Genomic DNA, 16,962 nt, shown 5'->3' on the forward strand with positions numbered 1-16,962 from the left:
GCTCATTTTTAATATCACATGAGAATAAATTGCTATTTACCCTTTTATATTTAGTAAATGAGGGCAAATATGTAATTCACATCTAAAACATAAGATATCATTGCAAACTGCGCAAGTACAGAATACAACTAGACGAAGCGGGGTTAAACACTTCTTTTTCAAAATGTTAAATTATTATTTTTTTATTTAAACAATAATTTGGATTTAGCCTTTAGTTTTTTTATTTCTTTTTTGATAAATTACAACAGGCTCTTTTAAAAATTCATCATAATTATAAATAAGGTAAATTACATTTTTTCATTTAAACTATGTCCGTTTTTACAATATGGCATTTATTTTTTTTATTTGTGGTCAACTTACCATCTCAATTTTGTGAAATTTGCACTTTACCATATATGATCATTTAATTTTTAATTTTTCTACCGAAGAAATACCACATGCTGTGATATGTGAAAAATATCACATCACACAACCTTAAATATCACATATGCACTGTATGTAATATTTTTTTGTTTTTACAAAAAAGAAAATGGTGAAAAAAAATAGTTATAAATAACAAGTGCAAAATTTTATAAAGTTGAGATGGTAAGTTAACCAAAGAAAAAAAAAAGAATTGGATGCCAAAGTGTAAAAACGATCATAGTTTGGATCGCAAAATGTAATTAACCCATACAAATGTTGCTCGTTGTTTGAAAAATTACAAATACCTCCTTAAAGTTAATGATCATCTAACAAATATACCTCATGACAGTCCAATGTAGGAATTTGTTAGATGACCTTTAATTTAAAAAAGATACTTATAATTATTTAAATAATAAAAACATATTTATAATTACACCAAAATCTTTTAATTTACTCTTTTTACTCGATAAATTTCATTTTATCATCCAAGTTATGCCTATTTTTACATTTTGACATTTAAATTTTTTTTGTGTCAACTTGCTGTCTAGTAAAATTTGCATTTGAAATTAGATGCCAAAGTGTGTTACATAGTTTGAATAGCAAAATATGATTAACTTTTTTTTTTTAATTATGTCAGAATAGAATAGTGGGCACCTCAACAACTTCTGCGTTCTGTCAAGCTTTGCTCTGTTCTTGTCCAGCTACAAAAAACTACCTCTGATCGATCCCTTTGTTTTGTTCTCACATTTAATTACACAAGTATTTTGTGTTAATTCATTCCACACAAAGCTTGTTGCTTCCAACGCACTCCTGTCTCTCCGGACACCCCGGTTTGAGAAGCCACCACATTTTCTGCACTACGTTAACAAACCATTTCTGCAAAAACCAAGAACTCAGAGACCTTTTCCGCTTGTCCCTTTTCACCATTTCCTTCCATGTGCATCCATTTGGTCTCCTCAATCAAAAGGGTCTCTTGATTTGAGGTGGGCTGCGTCCTCTGTTTCCTTATTTATTTTGGACCATGGATGCATGTTTTCAGTTTGATCTTCAAGTGGATGTCAATGGAGAAGAGGTTTTCGTTGTTGATAAGGTAAAGCCTTCTCTGTTTCTTCTTTCTTGCCTTTTAGTTCTCCTCTTTTATATTATTTCAGTTTCCTGTCAAAATTTGGTTCTTTCTTTATCTAATCCTCTCTCTCTCTCTCTCTCTCTCTCTCTCGCGTTCTTGTGTGTGTGTGTGTGTTTGTTTTTTATTTTTATTTTTTTTCTGGGTTTGCCTTAACTTTACATAGCTGAAAGGTATTGTGTCTAGTGTTAATTTTCCAACAGGAGATGATCAAGAATCATCAATGTGTTTCTATTGTACTATAATATGTGTTCTTGGGGAAGTTCATTGGTAATATCTGCAACCCTGAAGTATAATTTGACAATTATTGTTGCTGGATAAGTGGAGTTTAGCTTTGTGGTTTCTTCTTTGCTTCTATGTGTGCACTTATTGCCATTATTCTATACAACACAGTATAGAGAAAATTCTAGCTCGGGTCAGGTGAGATGATGAACCGACAGCAATTGTACCGTGTGATTTATGTATAGTTGAGGGACAGTGATGTGTGATAAGAATTTTGATAAGTTCTTATGTTCTGTTAGTTTTGTTCCTTCCCTCATTTAAAGTTCATGCCTTTTCTTTTGGTTCTTTCACATCTTTCAATGGACTAAAGAGCTGCTTCTAGTGTTTGAATTGGTGCTGTTCTTTCCCTTCTTTGCAGGGATGTAGTCTCTTTAGCTCATTTCTTTTCGAGAATTTATTGCCATATAACGACTTTTCATCGTTCTTTATCAGCAACTTGTGCGGACAACCTTTTTGTTCTGTTTTTCGTTTTGCTAAAGTTAGGAAGTTAAATGCATGTAGGAAGCGACAGATATGTCTGCTAACATGTTTTCCTTGATTGCTTTCCTTAGTGCTACTTATCATTTATTGCAGTTGCTGTTTGCTTCATCCCTCTGCTGATTTCGACACTTAATTTCATGCATTTTTGTAGAGAATTATATCTTTGTATTCAGGAAAGATAAATAAGTTGTTGAGTAAATCGAAAGACGTAGGCTGTTGTCTGAAGGTGATATTCCATGACTTTCCTGGAGGAGCAGCCAATTTCGAGCTCGTCACAAGGTTCTGCTACAACAGGGGAAGAGTTAACATAAATCCTTGCAATATCTCTAACCTTACTGTTGCGGCTGATTTTATGGAAATGAACAAGTTTGTTGCTGGAACCGAAAATCTATGCGAGCAGACGGAGAAATCACTCGAAGAGATCAAGTACTGGACTTGGTCTGACCTTCTGGTGGCTTTGAAACAGTGCGAAAATCTACTCCCTGGAGCTATTTCTTTAACCATACTCGATAAGTTCTTGGATTCGCTGGTCGGGAAAGTTGTGTCATCTTGTGAAACAAGTCCATGTCCGTCCACGTCTTCACCCGAAAGCTATGGATTTAGATTGTCATGTGAAACAAGAAGCTCTGAGAGCTTGAAGAACAGTTGCTTCCGAGCAACGTGGTGGTTTGAGGATCTCATTCCGTTAAACATCCAAGTTATCAAAATGCTGATAAGATCGATGTTATCAAGAAATCTGGACAACGGGATTATTAGTAAGTTTCTCTTATACTACCAAAAATCAAGATTTGGGTCCGCCTTAACGGGCGAGAAAGTTGAAATAATTGAAGCCATAGTTGAGATGCTTTGTTCTTTGGATATGACGTGCGTGTCGTACAAAAGCTTGTTTGAGGTTTTGAGATTCGGTTTAAATTTGAACGTGAGTCAGTGTTGTCGGGACAAGTTAGAGGGCATGATTGGTTTGTTATTAGATCGAGCGACTTTGGATAACTTGCTTGTTCCATCTCCAGCTCGAAGGTGTTACCTGTATGATGTGGATTTAGTCCTTAGGTTCTTGAAGTCGTTTTTGGGGGAAGGGGTTGGTTGTGTGCCGTTGAGTCGGCTGAAGAAAGTTGTACGCTTGATGGATTTATATCTGGTCGAAATAGCACCGGATCCTCATTTGAAGCCATCGAAGTTCTTGGCTGTGATCAGGACGATACCGGACTCTGCTAGAGATTCTTCTGATGAAGTTTATCATGCAGCGAACTTGTATTTAGAGGTAAGCAAATCTGTGCTTACAGCTCTTCTCTTTTATCCTTTACAATATCACTACAAAGATCTAGGAATAATTACTTAGATGCTATTGAGGTTTGAGCATATTATAAAAAAAACACTTCAATTTTGAAAATTCCGGCTGACGGCATATTGCGGTAATGTTTTACATGATAAATTGTCTTAGAGCATAACTATAAGGTGTACAATGTGGTTTTCCATACGAATCAATGTTTTATGTAATATAAGATCCACCGAGACAAAGTTGCCAACGTTTATGCATGCAGGTTCATTCAGGCTTGTGTGAAGAACAGAAGATGAAAATCTGCTCCGGCCTAAATTATGAGAAGCTCTCATCAGAAGCAATTAACCACCTCGCTCGAAACGCGAATTTCCCATCACAATTTGCTGCCCAAGCCCTCATCTTACAGCAACAAAGACTAGAAAGCTTGCTTCAACATACAGATGAAGCCGTCTCGACTGATTTGCCGTCTACTTTGTCTGAAACGGCACACAAGGGAAGGAAAGGCGAAAGCTCTCAGCAAATCGTGCTTTATGCGAAGAAACTCAGTCTTTCCGACGAGAGCAAGAAGCTTAGAGCGCATTTGCAAAACATGCAATGGCGAGCGTCGGAGTTGGAGAAGTTCTGCCGGAGAATGCAAATTCAAATGACGAAGATGATGAGATCCAGATTGTCGAGCCATGGTAGGAATGCTAAATCTGTGCCCAAAATTTGTTCATAGTGCTGAATCTTTGTTCATTTGTTTAGCCCTTTTTGCCTCCAAGTTTATATGTTTATGTACATAGTATGAAAATACCATGTTGAGGGTGTAGTAAATAATACTCTCTTCATTCTACTAGTTGATGCACTAAGGTTTACGTCACCTGTGATTTTTCATGGAATTAAGGAACTCAAAAATCTCCATCAGTTTTGAAACTCAACCCGTTAATGGTAAAAAAAGAACGTATGTCATGGATATCACGCTGCTCGTGTGATACTCCATCCCACATCAATTAAGAATTGATAGCATAAGTACCATAAAAATTCCGATCAAAGAACTCAAATACATATCCCTTTTCCGTGAGTTGTTCATGGCTAAATTTCAATATACGGTCAGCAAGTTTAGAGGCAATTCTTATATCAAACAGACTCGCGGGCCCAAGGCATGATAGCTTGAGCTTGACAGTTATGTTCAATTAAAGCTGCACTTTCAATCTAGATAAGAAATTCAAAAAACTTTGATCAGCGAGTTTAGAGGCGATTCTTACGTCTCACGGGCCCAAGGCAGAGAGCTTGAGCTTGACAATTCGATTCAATTAAAGCTTGTTCCCACTTTCAATCTAAATAAGAAATTCAAACCCAAGTTTTTTGGTTGCCTTTGCATCCCTAAATGGACAGCTAATATTGTCTTGGACCTGGACTCCAACAGGCTGCAGCATGGGAAAATGTCTTTTATGATTGTAATGATATTACAGTCTTGTTTATTCTCTTGTTGGTGAAAAGGATGAGTGAGGGGCAGTGTCTTTTCACAGAGAATGAAGCACATTGCAAAAAGAACAACACAGAAAAGCTGTTCTTTTTCTGTTCTTGCAGAAAGCTGGGGAATGTTGGAGGTAATTGATTCACCAAGGCTGAGGTCCCTCTCCATATAATTCTCCTGTGTAGGCAACTCTATCATGTATGGTCTGCATCAAACACTGACTTGTAAGGATTGGTATTTTGACTAGGGATCTGTGTTCATTTCCTCAACTCTTCCTTACCTCGTAAAATTCTCACTAAATCAAGTAGGATTAAATCAAATTAATTATAAAATTAGTGTTCTTAAATGGTACGCCAATCATAAATAACTGCATTGCACTTGTCACATAATTAATTTAAATTCGACCAAACCCGATATGAATTAAAATTTTCCTCGCAAGGGTTAATCCTCCGGGAAAAATGCAAAGAAACTCTACTAGCAAGGAAATCAAAATGGTGCCAATGAGCCCAACTCAGTTAGGGAAACTGAAACTCACCTCAGAGGTCATGATTTCGGATACCGCCATATGCATGGGATGTTGTTTCTACTGAATAGTAGGTACTGTCTACTGTAGTAGTATGTGTTGGTTAGATTTAGTTTATTTGATAGTATGGTTTTGAATCTCACCATATGCGTGGGATGTTGTATCTACTTCATAGTAAGTATTGTCGACTGTAATAGTAGGTGTTGATTAGATTTAGTTTATTTCATAGTATTGATCAATATATAATTATTTTAATAATTTTTATTAGATATTGATCAACATGAATTATTTTAATCAATTTATTTTAATTAATAATAATTCATCGTTTTTATTTAAAAAAAAAAAAACTCAAAATGCTGCTTCTCCGAAGGGTTTAATAATTTCAATTTTTATCCCATTCTATTGGGCTTAGTAGAATACATTGTCCAACCTGTGCAAGTCTATCAAACATTAGTTGAGGTTGAGGTTGGGCTTCATTCTTGGTCGAACCCAATCCAAATCAATTCTACTTATAAAAGTGTGAAATCATTCATGCGTTTGTTTTTATTATAAATATTTTAATTTTTACTTAAGTAATTTTTTTAATAATAAATAAAAAATTTGTTATAAAAAAGTAAAATTTTATTAAAAGAAGATCATTTAAGAGTCCTAGTTCGTATATCGGACTAAACAAAAAATAAACAAATAATATTTTTATGCGATTAATTTATTAAAAGATATTTTAAATATTTCAAAAATATTAATTTACTATGACACAATGAATTTATAATGACTAGCATCGGAAGAATATATAAAATACTAATATAAACAGCAAAATACTAATATAATACTGTTGAAAATCGTATCTGGCTTATGTGGAATGATACTGACGTGGGAATTGATATTCTTAATGTTAGTAACCAATTAATTCATTGTCGAGTTACTAACCGCATGATGCATACTCAACACTTGATTACTATTGTGTATGGGATGAATGATGTGAGTAGTAGGATAACGCTATGGCGAGATTTATGTGACCTATCACAAGAAATTGCAGAGGAGGCGTGGTTTGTGATGGGAGACTTCAATGCGGTACTTGATATGAGCGAGGTATGTGGTGCGTCGGGAGATATCAGACAGGCAATGGAGGAGTTCCAAGCGTGTGTCATGGAGATGGGTCTCATTACACTTCCTATGCAGGGAGAAACGTTTACTTGGTATAATTGTAGTAGAGATGGTAGAAGCTTGTGGAAATGACTTGACAGAGTTTTGGCCAATAATGTGGTATTACACATGTGGCCGAATGCTTATTATAGGTGCCTTGCCCTAGCTACTTCAGATCATTCTCCACTATTGTTGCAAGGTGGTTCCCGACTCAACTATGTAAGTCCTTTTCATTCTGATAATTACTTGGAATCATCTCCTCAATTTTTGGATGCTGTTAAGTCGGTGTGGATGCATGACATTGAGGGCACTTATATGTATCGGTTACTAGAAAGTTACGTACTCTTAAACCTATTTTTAGGTTGATGCGACAACAAAAAGGGGATCTTTCTCTCAATGTACAGCAAGCCAAGGAATTCCTCGCTACAGCCCAGGAACTCCTTGCACAAGACAGACATGATGAGACATTGTTGTTATTGGAGCACTGTTGTAGAATCGTGCTCATGAAAGCGGTGAAATTAGAACAAAGCATGCTTCGGCAATGGGCTAAAATGCAATGGTTGAAGGAGGATGACCAATGCTCGAGGATCTTCTTTCGTAAAGTGGCCACCAAACGAGCAACAAAACAAATTTTCCAAATTAAAGGGCCTGATGATAATATGATCAATGACCAGGAGGAGATTGTTGCGGAATTTGTGCACTATTTTGAGACCTTACTAGGTGGTGAACGCCGAGGAAGGGAGTTGACACTAGAACATCTGAGATCGAGGGCTACACATGTGTTAACGGAAGAAGAAGGGGATATGCTTGTTAGCCAAGTCACCAGAGATGAAGTTAAAGAGGCCTTCTTTGACATTGAGGAGGACAAGGCACCGGGACCTGATGGTTTTTCAGCTGGATTTTATAAAGCCGCATGGTCTATTGTTGGTAGGGAGGTTACAAAAGCAATACTGGAGTCTTTCATAATGGCCGACTGCTGAAGCAAATTAACTCCACGATTATTTCTCTTATTCCTAAGGTACATAATCCCTTATCTGTTAGTGATTTCAGGCGTATATCGTGCTGTAATGTGTTTTACAAAGTTATCACTAAGATATTAGTCAAGCGAATTCAGCTGGTACTTGACAAATTAATTAGCCCTGCACAAAATGCTTTTGTCCCGAGCCGTAGTATTGGGGACAATGTTTTACTGGCAAAGGAATTATTTTCGGGCTACAACTAACAACGTAAGCCCCCTCGGTGTGCGTTGAAGGTTGAGTTGCGTAAAGCTTATAATATGGTGGAGTGGGATTTTCTATTTGCAGTTCTACGGCTTTATAAATTCCCAGAACTCTTCATTGGATGGATACGTGAATGCGTTACAACCACAACTTTTACTATTGCAAATTCCCAGAACTCTTCATTGGATGGATACGTGAATGCGTTACAACCACAACTTTTACTATTGCATTGAATGGTGGCATTCATGGATTCTTTGCGGGGGCTCAAGGGTTTAGACAAGGGGATCCCATGTCTCCTTATCTGTTTGTGTTGGTTATGGAAATCCTTGGCCTCATGATCCAACAGAAGATTGAGGGTCAATGCGGATTTCTTTATCATTGGTGATGTGAGGAAACGGGGCTCTTTCAATTATCGTTTGCTGATGATTTGCTACTCTTCTGTCGTGTTGATGAGTCCTTTATACGTGTATTTAAAGAAGGTTTGGACGATTTTTCCTCTTTATCTGGTCTTCATACTAATGCTGCTAAAAGCCAGGTTATATTCTCTAAAGCAGCTCAGCCGCTTAAAATTACAATTCTTAGCATCCTCGACTTTCAGGAGGGAGAATCGCTAGTCACATATCTCGGATTACCACTTATTGCCTCTCGGCTTTCCATCTCTGATTGCAATCCTTTGCTTATTAAGATTGAAAAGAGATTGCAGGGTTGGGTTTCCATTCAGCTGTCTTTTGCAGCTAGAGTTCAACTCATTAAATCAGTCCTCATATCACTACAAATTTATTGGGCTATGGCATTTATTTTGCCAAAAGGAGTTATTAAGGAGATAGAGAAACGGTTTCGCCAGTTCCTATAGAAAGGTGCATCAACTGGATATTCGAAGGTTTCATGGAATCAAGTGTGTCGTCCGGTGGAAGAAGGAGGACAGGGAATCATGGATGTGGCAGCCCTCAATCGAACTCTTATGAGTAGATATATCTAGAGAATAGTAAGCAGATCTAGCGGTTCTATATGGGTAACATGGATTTGCACCATGCAACTTTAAGGAAAATCTACATGGACAGTTGAGGCCAATTCCGAGGCATGGGGTTGGCGCAAAATGCTTGAACTTCGACATATATACAGCCTCGTATCCATTATAAGATCGGCAATGGAGAATTAATATATATATATATATATGGCAGGATCCTTGGCATCCTATGGGGATCTTAATGACTATATTTCCACACGGCCCCTATCACACTCACACATGGACAGACATGCTACTTAGAGAGGTTATTCACAATGGAGTATGGCATTGTCCACTGCCTCTCACACCAACTCACACACGGGCGGACAATATTATGCTGGACATCATCCATAATTTGCCTCCACTACAAGGCACACAAGACTCGATCACTCTGAGGGGAGGCCTCTACACCAATAGGAGGGTGTATGATATATTTCGGTCTTCAGGCCCAAAGGTAGGTTGGTATTCACTCCTTATGGGCCCATTCAAAATTCTCAAGAATTCGTTTATCTTATGGCTAGCTCTACATGAACGACTGTCCACCATGGATCGTCCGTGGTTACAACATCTTAATAGGGATTGTGTTATTTGCTCGAGGGGTACATTGGAGACTCACCAACACTTACTATTTTTGTGCCCTTATTCAAAGCAGTGTATTCGAATCTTACGCAGGGAGGTCCGGTTTTCATGGACAAACAGAGGATGGATGATTGATGTGATGATTACTGCGCGAAAGTGGCGGGGAAAGCACGTGGTTAACGCCACCTATCGCAACCTATTAGCATCTCTAGTATATCACATTTGGTAGGAGCGCAATAGGAGGAAATTTCAGCAATTAGATCGAGACCCGTCGGCAGTGGCTAAGATTATTCTAGACGAAATTCGATTACGTATACTTAGTGCAGAATTGTCGAATACAATTAGTACGATAGCATTGTATAGATTATGGCAAATTCCATGGCACACAACATCAGCCACATGATTGTACATTACGATTTTTCTTAATGCAATTTACCTTTATCGAAAAAAATATAAACAACAAAACTTATATACATATGTCTATATATGAAAGAATAAATATCAAAAAATTTTAAATAAATATTATCAATCTTATTAAATTAGAAATGGCTATTAAAAGTTTAAAATGAGTGACTTCTAACTAATTAACTTTATTTTAATATTAATTGTAGAAAATTGTTTTGAGATTGTGCATTCATGTACTCTTAATTTTTATCATAATATATCGGATGTAAAATAATATTAATAAATGCAACTTATGATTAAATATAAAATAATAAAAATCTCTTGGGTGTTTATTTCCTATTGTGTGAAGACATTTGTGCCCTTATTGAGGTACTCTTTTCAATAATAAATAATAATTAGTTATAAAATTTTTTTTCTATGAAATACGAAAATTAAGTTATTTGGTATTTTTAATTTCTCTAAACTACTTAAAAATGAATAATCTATTTTGAAGATAAATAGGCAAATAATATTTTAACGTGGCTAATTTTGTTGGAACGATTTTAAGTACTCTTTCTTTTTTTTTTTAAAAAAAAATGATTTACCTGGCATTGTCAAACTTAAAACGAATAGCATATTTATGATTATTTTAGTTATTTCCGTGAAAATTAACAAAAAATCGATAGCAACAATTGCGGAATTAGAATTTTTTTTTTCCAAATAGATGGAAAAATTGCGCGTGACAACTTATGTTATTTTTTGTTTTTTTAAATGGGAAATAGGATGAAAATTTTATAAATACTGAACCTCAGAAGTTACATGTGCACCTACGAGATATCAAACAGACAATTCACAAGAATTACGCTTACCGGCCCCTCTTCCATGGACTGCACATTCCTGTTAGGATTCAACCACCTCCGTGGTGCTTATTTAAAGATGAATGGCTCCCTTCATAATACATAGTTGAAGGGTCTCCCCTCATCCCTTCCATTGTGTTGTAATTTTGAATTAAAATTTACTTGTTAAAGTCATAGATTAGATTTTGAGAAATTGAGATATTAAGAAAAGTTGCTTTTGTCCCATATAGAAATATGATCGGAAAAGGGCTTTGATGTGTATATAAATTGTATGTGGGGGTATTTTTTTTTTTTTTGCACTCATTTTATGTCTGACATTAGAGGTTTATATACAACATAAGCTCCTTATATTAAGTTCAATGTCAAAGTGATATTTGAAGTGTTATGGAGATTGGAGTTGATGTCTTAGTCTCAGTATAAATCTTTTTGCAGCAAAAATATTTGAATTACCCGGTATTAAATCTGTGGCTGCTAATTTATGACACATGAAATCATTGGCGGTTTCTGACCGTTATTTACAGTTTCAACTGAGGTTTTATGACCAAATTAAATACTTGACATTCATTGCTGCTGGTTGAGAGGCCTATAAAAAGGATTCCTCCTCTTCATTTCAAACATACCACCAACTACACCTCTCAACTGAGAATTCTTCTCTTCTCTTTAGCTCTCGAGTTCTCTCTTAAAATTCATATTTTAAGCTCTAGTTTCGGTAAAAGGCTACTGAGTATTGTTCGAGGTGTTTGTCAGTAGAAGTGCAATACTGAACAAACGGTAACCATCTTATCTTGAAAGGAATTGCGTAGACAGATGCATAATTTCTTCAAGGCAAGCAAATTTTCTGTAATTCGATTGGTGTGCAATTTCTATTGGTATTTCATTGGACGGGATGTAGAAGATTCGTAAGACAACATATCTAACTATTGTTGCTATTGTTCTGTTTCAAAGTGGGTATTTGTGTTTTGATTTCAAAACTAATTAATAAATTCGATTGTCAATTTCATAACGAAATTATAATTCTTTATGCAATTTTTCAAACAATCTTGAAGAAATTATATGGTTTTGAACATCGAATTTGTTGGAACATCAACAGTTTTAAATTGCTATTTTCTGAACATCAACAAAGAGACTACTCTATATTCCCCTTCATCTAATGGAGTAGCTGAACAAAAGAATAAAACTTTTAAAGATATGATTAACAGTCTTTTGTTAATTTCTGGGTTACCTAAGTATTTGTGAAGAGAGGCTTTGAATACGGCTTGCCATATTCTGAACAGAGTCCCTTTGAAATACAATATGAGTACTTCTTTCGAGTTGTGGAAAGATAGAAAACCAAGCCTCAAATACATTTGTGTGTGGGGGTGTCTATCAAAGGTGCTGGTCCTGGAACACAAAAGAAAGAAATTGGGCCCTAAGACTTTTGCTGCTGTGTTCTTGGGCTATGTGGAGACAAGTTATGCATTGAGATTTTTGGTTATTAGATCAGAAATTATAGGCATTGAGGTCAACACAATAGTCGGATTTCGTGATGCCATTTTTTTGGAAGATGTATTTCCTATGGAAATAGGAGTACCTTCAAGTGTTTTACTTGATGATTTACTTGCTTCCACTTCTAGTCCTGAACATGTGGAAAAAATGTCAGATGTGGGGGTTAATCCTAGTAGTACTAGTCCGACTCATGAGAAGTCAGATGAACCTATACGGAGTAAGAGAGCTAGGATTGTGAAGAATTTTGAAAGTGATTTTGTCACTTACAACATCAAGGACTATCCGGTAACTTTCAAAAGATGTTATGACTTCTTCAGAAGCTAGGCAGTGAAAGAAAGCTGTCAAAAGTGAGACGGACTCCATTGTTTCTAACAGAACATAGGTGCTAGTCGATCTCCATCCAGGATGTACTACGATTTGGTGTAAGTGAATTTTTAAGAAGAAAATGAAACCTGAAGGGGCCGTCGATAAGTTTAAAGCTAGATTGGTGCTAAGGGTTTTTAACAAAAAAGAGAGAATAGACTATTTTGATAAATATTCTCTAGTAGCTTGGTTGGCTACAATACAGGTGCTCATAGCAATTGCTTCGGAGTATAGTCTCCCAATTCACTAGATGAATGTGTAAACAACCTTTTTGTATAGTAACCTCGAGATAGAAATATACATGGATCAACTTGAGGAATTTGTACCTCATGATAACAAGCGCAAAATTTGTAAACTTGTTAAGTCTCTCTATGAATGAACTTAAATAAGCACCCAAACAGTGGCATGAAAAGTTTGATAAAACTATTCTTGCATTTGGTTTCACTATTAATGAGATTGATAAATGTATCTATTAAAAGGTTAAATGAGATAAAATAATTATTTTATGCCTATATGTAGATTACATTCTTCAAATAAGATCATGTTTAGATATAACAACCGAAACCAAGTCATTTTTGAAAAATATGTTTGAAGTGAAGGATATGGGTGAGGCCATAATTCTTGGTATCAAGTTGATTCGTGCAACTGATTGGATAGCCATTTCTCAGTCTCATTATATTGAAAAGATAATTGAAAATGACACGAGACTAGATATAACTTTTTCTGTCTCAAAGTTGGCTACATACACTAGTTGTCCGGACAGAACCCATTGGGGTGCTTTGGATAGAGTATTAAGGTACCTGAAGGACACGGTAACACTAGCCATACATTATAGCAAATTTCCTACTGTTCTAGAGGGATACAGTGATGCTAGCTGGATGGCAAAAAACTTTGGTAGTAATAGGTGTTCAGGATATGTATTCACCTTAGGTGGAGGGGGCAATCTCTTGGAAGTCAACAGACTTTGATAACCCAATCTACTTTTGAAGCCGAGTTATGTGCGTCGGATACGACTAGTACCGAGGTAGAATGGTTATATGAACTGTTATCACAACTTTCCATTGTAAGCCAGCTTCTTCCACCTATTGCTGTACATTGTGATAGTCGAACCACAATTGCAAAGGTTCAGAGTCGTAAATACAACTAAAAGATCAAAAGACACATCCAAGTTAGACTGAAATCTATAAGAGTATTAGTGTCAAACAGAGTTATAGGTGTTGACTTTGTGGGAACAAAGGACAATATAACTGACCCTTTGATAAAAGGATTAGATCTGTCACAAGTACAAAAATCCACATTGCGGATGGAACTGAAAATCCGTCAGTGATATATCTACAAGAGCAACCCAACCTTTTAAATGAAAATCCCACAAAGAAGGTTCAATATGGTATTAACAAGTTGTAGGATATGTCAGAGCGCTAAAACTAGACTGATACTCTGTATCTGGAATTTGTCCCTTGTAATTCTAGAAAGTATTGATACTGCAAGTATAGTAAGAGTTTAACTCTGAATGGAGTCAAATCTATTAGATGAGATGCTAGCAGTGCGTCCTTGGAGATTCCTAGCTAAGTGAACGTAGTTGTTTGGCGACAACTAAGGAATTCGGTTATTCCTAAAAGCATTCATGGATAGAATCAAGACATATGACCTAAGTGTCAACCCCAATGATCAACACAAAGCCTAGTGGCTTGATGTTACTGACAGACGCTATCACATTTAGAGGCTCAAATTCTAAGCTTAGTTTTATTTGACCTGGTGATAGCTGACATTAGATGACTTAAATAGTCATTTAAACCAGAAGGTACCATTGTTGAAAGCAAGCTACAGAAACTTGAGTTCAAATCTATGAATTCGTGGGGGATTGTTGTAATCTTGATTAAAATTACATGTTAAATCCATCGATTAGATTTTGAGAAATTGGAGAAGTTGCTTTTGTCCCACATAGGAATATGATGGGAAAAGGTTGGTGTGATGTATATAAAAGGTGTATGTGGGGATGGAGTGTTTTACACTCATTTATGGCTTACATTGAAAGTTTGTGTATGACAGAAACTCCTTATGTTAAGTTCATTGTTCAAGTGATGTTTGAAATGCTATGGAGACTAGAGTCAATGTCTTAGTCTCAGTATATAATCTTTTTGCAGCAAAAATATTTGAATTTACCCGATATTAAACCTAAAACTACTAATATATGGCTTGAAACCGCTGGTGCTTTTTGATCATATTTTACCATTTCAATTGAGGTTTTATGACCAAATTTAATTATATCATTTATCGCTGCTGATTGAGGGCCTATAAAAAGGCTTCCTCCTCTTCATTTCAAACACACCACCAACTACACCTCTCAACCGAGAATTCTTCTCTTCTCTCTAGCTCTTGAGTTCTCTCTCAAAATTCATATTTTGAGCTATAGTTTTGGTAAAAGGCTACTGAGTGTTGTTCGAGATGTTTATCAGTATAAGTGCAATATTTAACAAATGACAACTGTCTTATCCTGGAAAGAATTGCGTAGTACCCAGTGTACTTTTGGACATAATGTATAATTTCTTCAAGACAAATATATTTTCTACAATTTGGTTAGTATGCAATTTTTATTAGACCGAGAGTTGTTACGATACAACTCTCAATGTAAGTTATCCTTTAATTTATTGTAAAACAAGACATCTATCTATTGTCGCTATTATTCTATTCCAAAGTGGATATTGTGTTTTGGTCTAAAAACTGACTAATAAATCCAATTGTCGATTTCAAAATGAAATTATAATCGTTTATGATTCATCCACAAAACCCACCATATCACCAAGAATTTCTCAACTGAGGGCACGTGCCCTTGCAACTAAGCATTTGGTGCCTCTACCGAGATGATCGACCAAGATATGTTTGTGAAGGCCCACATGTTGGGTGCGGATGCTATAAGAGGTGGAAAAAATGTAGGATGTTATAAAAGAAATATTTGAGTAGCTACGACTCACTTTGTTGTTTCAAGGGATGTTTTTGCTGAAGCCCCAGAGTTAGATTTTTACCAACTTCCAAAGGGGGGGCAAAATTTTCCGAGTCCAACATTTTTATGAGGGGACATTGCCTCAAAGGATACTTCATGTCCCGGAGTCGGTCTTTTACCAACTTCAAAGGGATGTAAAGTTTTCGGGGCGACATTATCGACGAGGATCTCAATGAAAGTTCCATTTAGGGGGTCCCGAGGCAATAGCGACTTTTGCTATATGAAAGTGACTATTTTTGCCTCAAGGGTCCTCGTGAAACTTCAAGGATCTCCATGTCTAAATTCGTTTCGTTTGTTGGGACTACGACAAGAAAACTAACTTCATTACTTAAAATTCAAAATACAATATTTTAGGAAATATCATAAGAGGAGTAGGATGTATTGAGCTACTACTCGAGTTTTCTCCTATTACAAGTGAATAACCAAAAAATAATTTTTTCCACTACGTGAACTTTGAGTTACTCTTTCATGGCTTATTGATCTTTTTGAGGTCACGGGATGAATCCTGCGGTGGGATAGTTATCGTCACGAGGAGTTGGCATATTCGGCCCATGGTCAAATTGGCGTCCTTGTGGATAGTGGTTGACATATTCCTTTAAGTGTCCCTGCTGGATCAATTTTTCTATCTCATTCTTCAGGTGATGGCATTTCTCCGTCGTGTGTCCCTTATCCCAGTGAAAACGACAATACTTATCGGATTTGAGCCTCTTGGGGTTATCTTTCATCTTTGCCGGCCATTGACTAATTAGCCCTTACTGTTCCGCCACCATTAATATCTCCCCCTGGGAGCGTTCAAGGGGGTATAGTGAGCAAACCCCGCCGGAGGTACATGCTTGAGTTCCTCTTTCTTTTTCAGCTCCTTTTCCTCTTCCCGACCTTTCCTTTTGCTGCTAAGGGAAGGATCCAAAGTATTAGTCTCCTCAATCCGAATGTATTTCTGGGAGCGAATGAGTAAATCTTCCATAGTGCTAGGGGGCTTGCCGGCTATGGACTCCTTGAATCTTCCCGTTAGCAGGTTCTGTTGGATAATAGTAGCCAACAACTCATGATTAACATGGGGAACTTCATGCACTGCATCCACGAATCTTTGGATGTAGTCTGTCAAAGTTTCGCCCTCCCTTTAGCGAATGGTGAATAGAGATGCAGCCGTTTTCGGAAGGTTTTTGTTCATGGAGAAGTGATGCAAGAAACGCTGAACCAACTGCTCGAGGCTAGAAATAGTTTCAGAAGGCAGTTGGTTGAACCAGGCTACTGCACATTTCGAGAGTGTAGTGCAGAAGACCTTGCAGTAAGCAGAGTCACTCAGATCAGCGTAAAATTTGTCTAAGTATTCTTGTGAGTCTCCCGTTCCATCATATTCCGATAGATTCGAGACCTTG

General features: G+C 36.6%; 1 protein-coding gene across 1 annotated transcript; it reads left to right on the top strand.

Moving 5' to 3' along the window:
• Positions 1,045-4,439, top strand: LOC105162651 (BTB/POZ domain-containing protein At3g22104). Its single transcript, XM_011080734.2, has 3 exons — positions 1,045-1,492; positions 2,439-3,548; positions 3,829-4,439. Exons 1-3 carry the CDS (start codon positions 1,424-1,426, stop codon positions 4,282-4,284), a joined length of 1,635 nt encoding a protein of 544 aa, XP_011079036.1. The 5' UTR covers positions 1,045-1,423; the 3' UTR covers positions 4,285-4,439.

Source organism: Sesamum indicum, linkage group LG5 (assembly GCF_000512975.1).
Source record: "Sesamum indicum cultivar Zhongzhi No. 13 linkage group LG5, S_indicum_v1.0, whole genome shotgun sequence".
NCBI classification, from domain to species: Eukaryota; Viridiplantae; Streptophyta; class Magnoliopsida; order Lamiales; family Pedaliaceae; genus Sesamum; species Sesamum indicum.

Coding starts and splice junctions, on each gene's coding strand:
- LOC105162651 (XM_011080734.2), top strand. CDS start 1,424: ATGGATGCATGTTTTCAGTTTGATCTTCAAGTGGATGTCAATGGAGAA. Junction 1,493..2,438: donor AGGTTTTCGTTGTTGATAAG/GTAAAGCCTTCT, acceptor GCATTTTTGTAG/AGAATTATATCTTTGTATTC. Junction 3,549..3,828: donor CAGCGAACTTGTATTTAGAG/GTAAGCAAATCT, acceptor TTATGCATGCAG/GTTCATTCAGGCTTGTGTGA.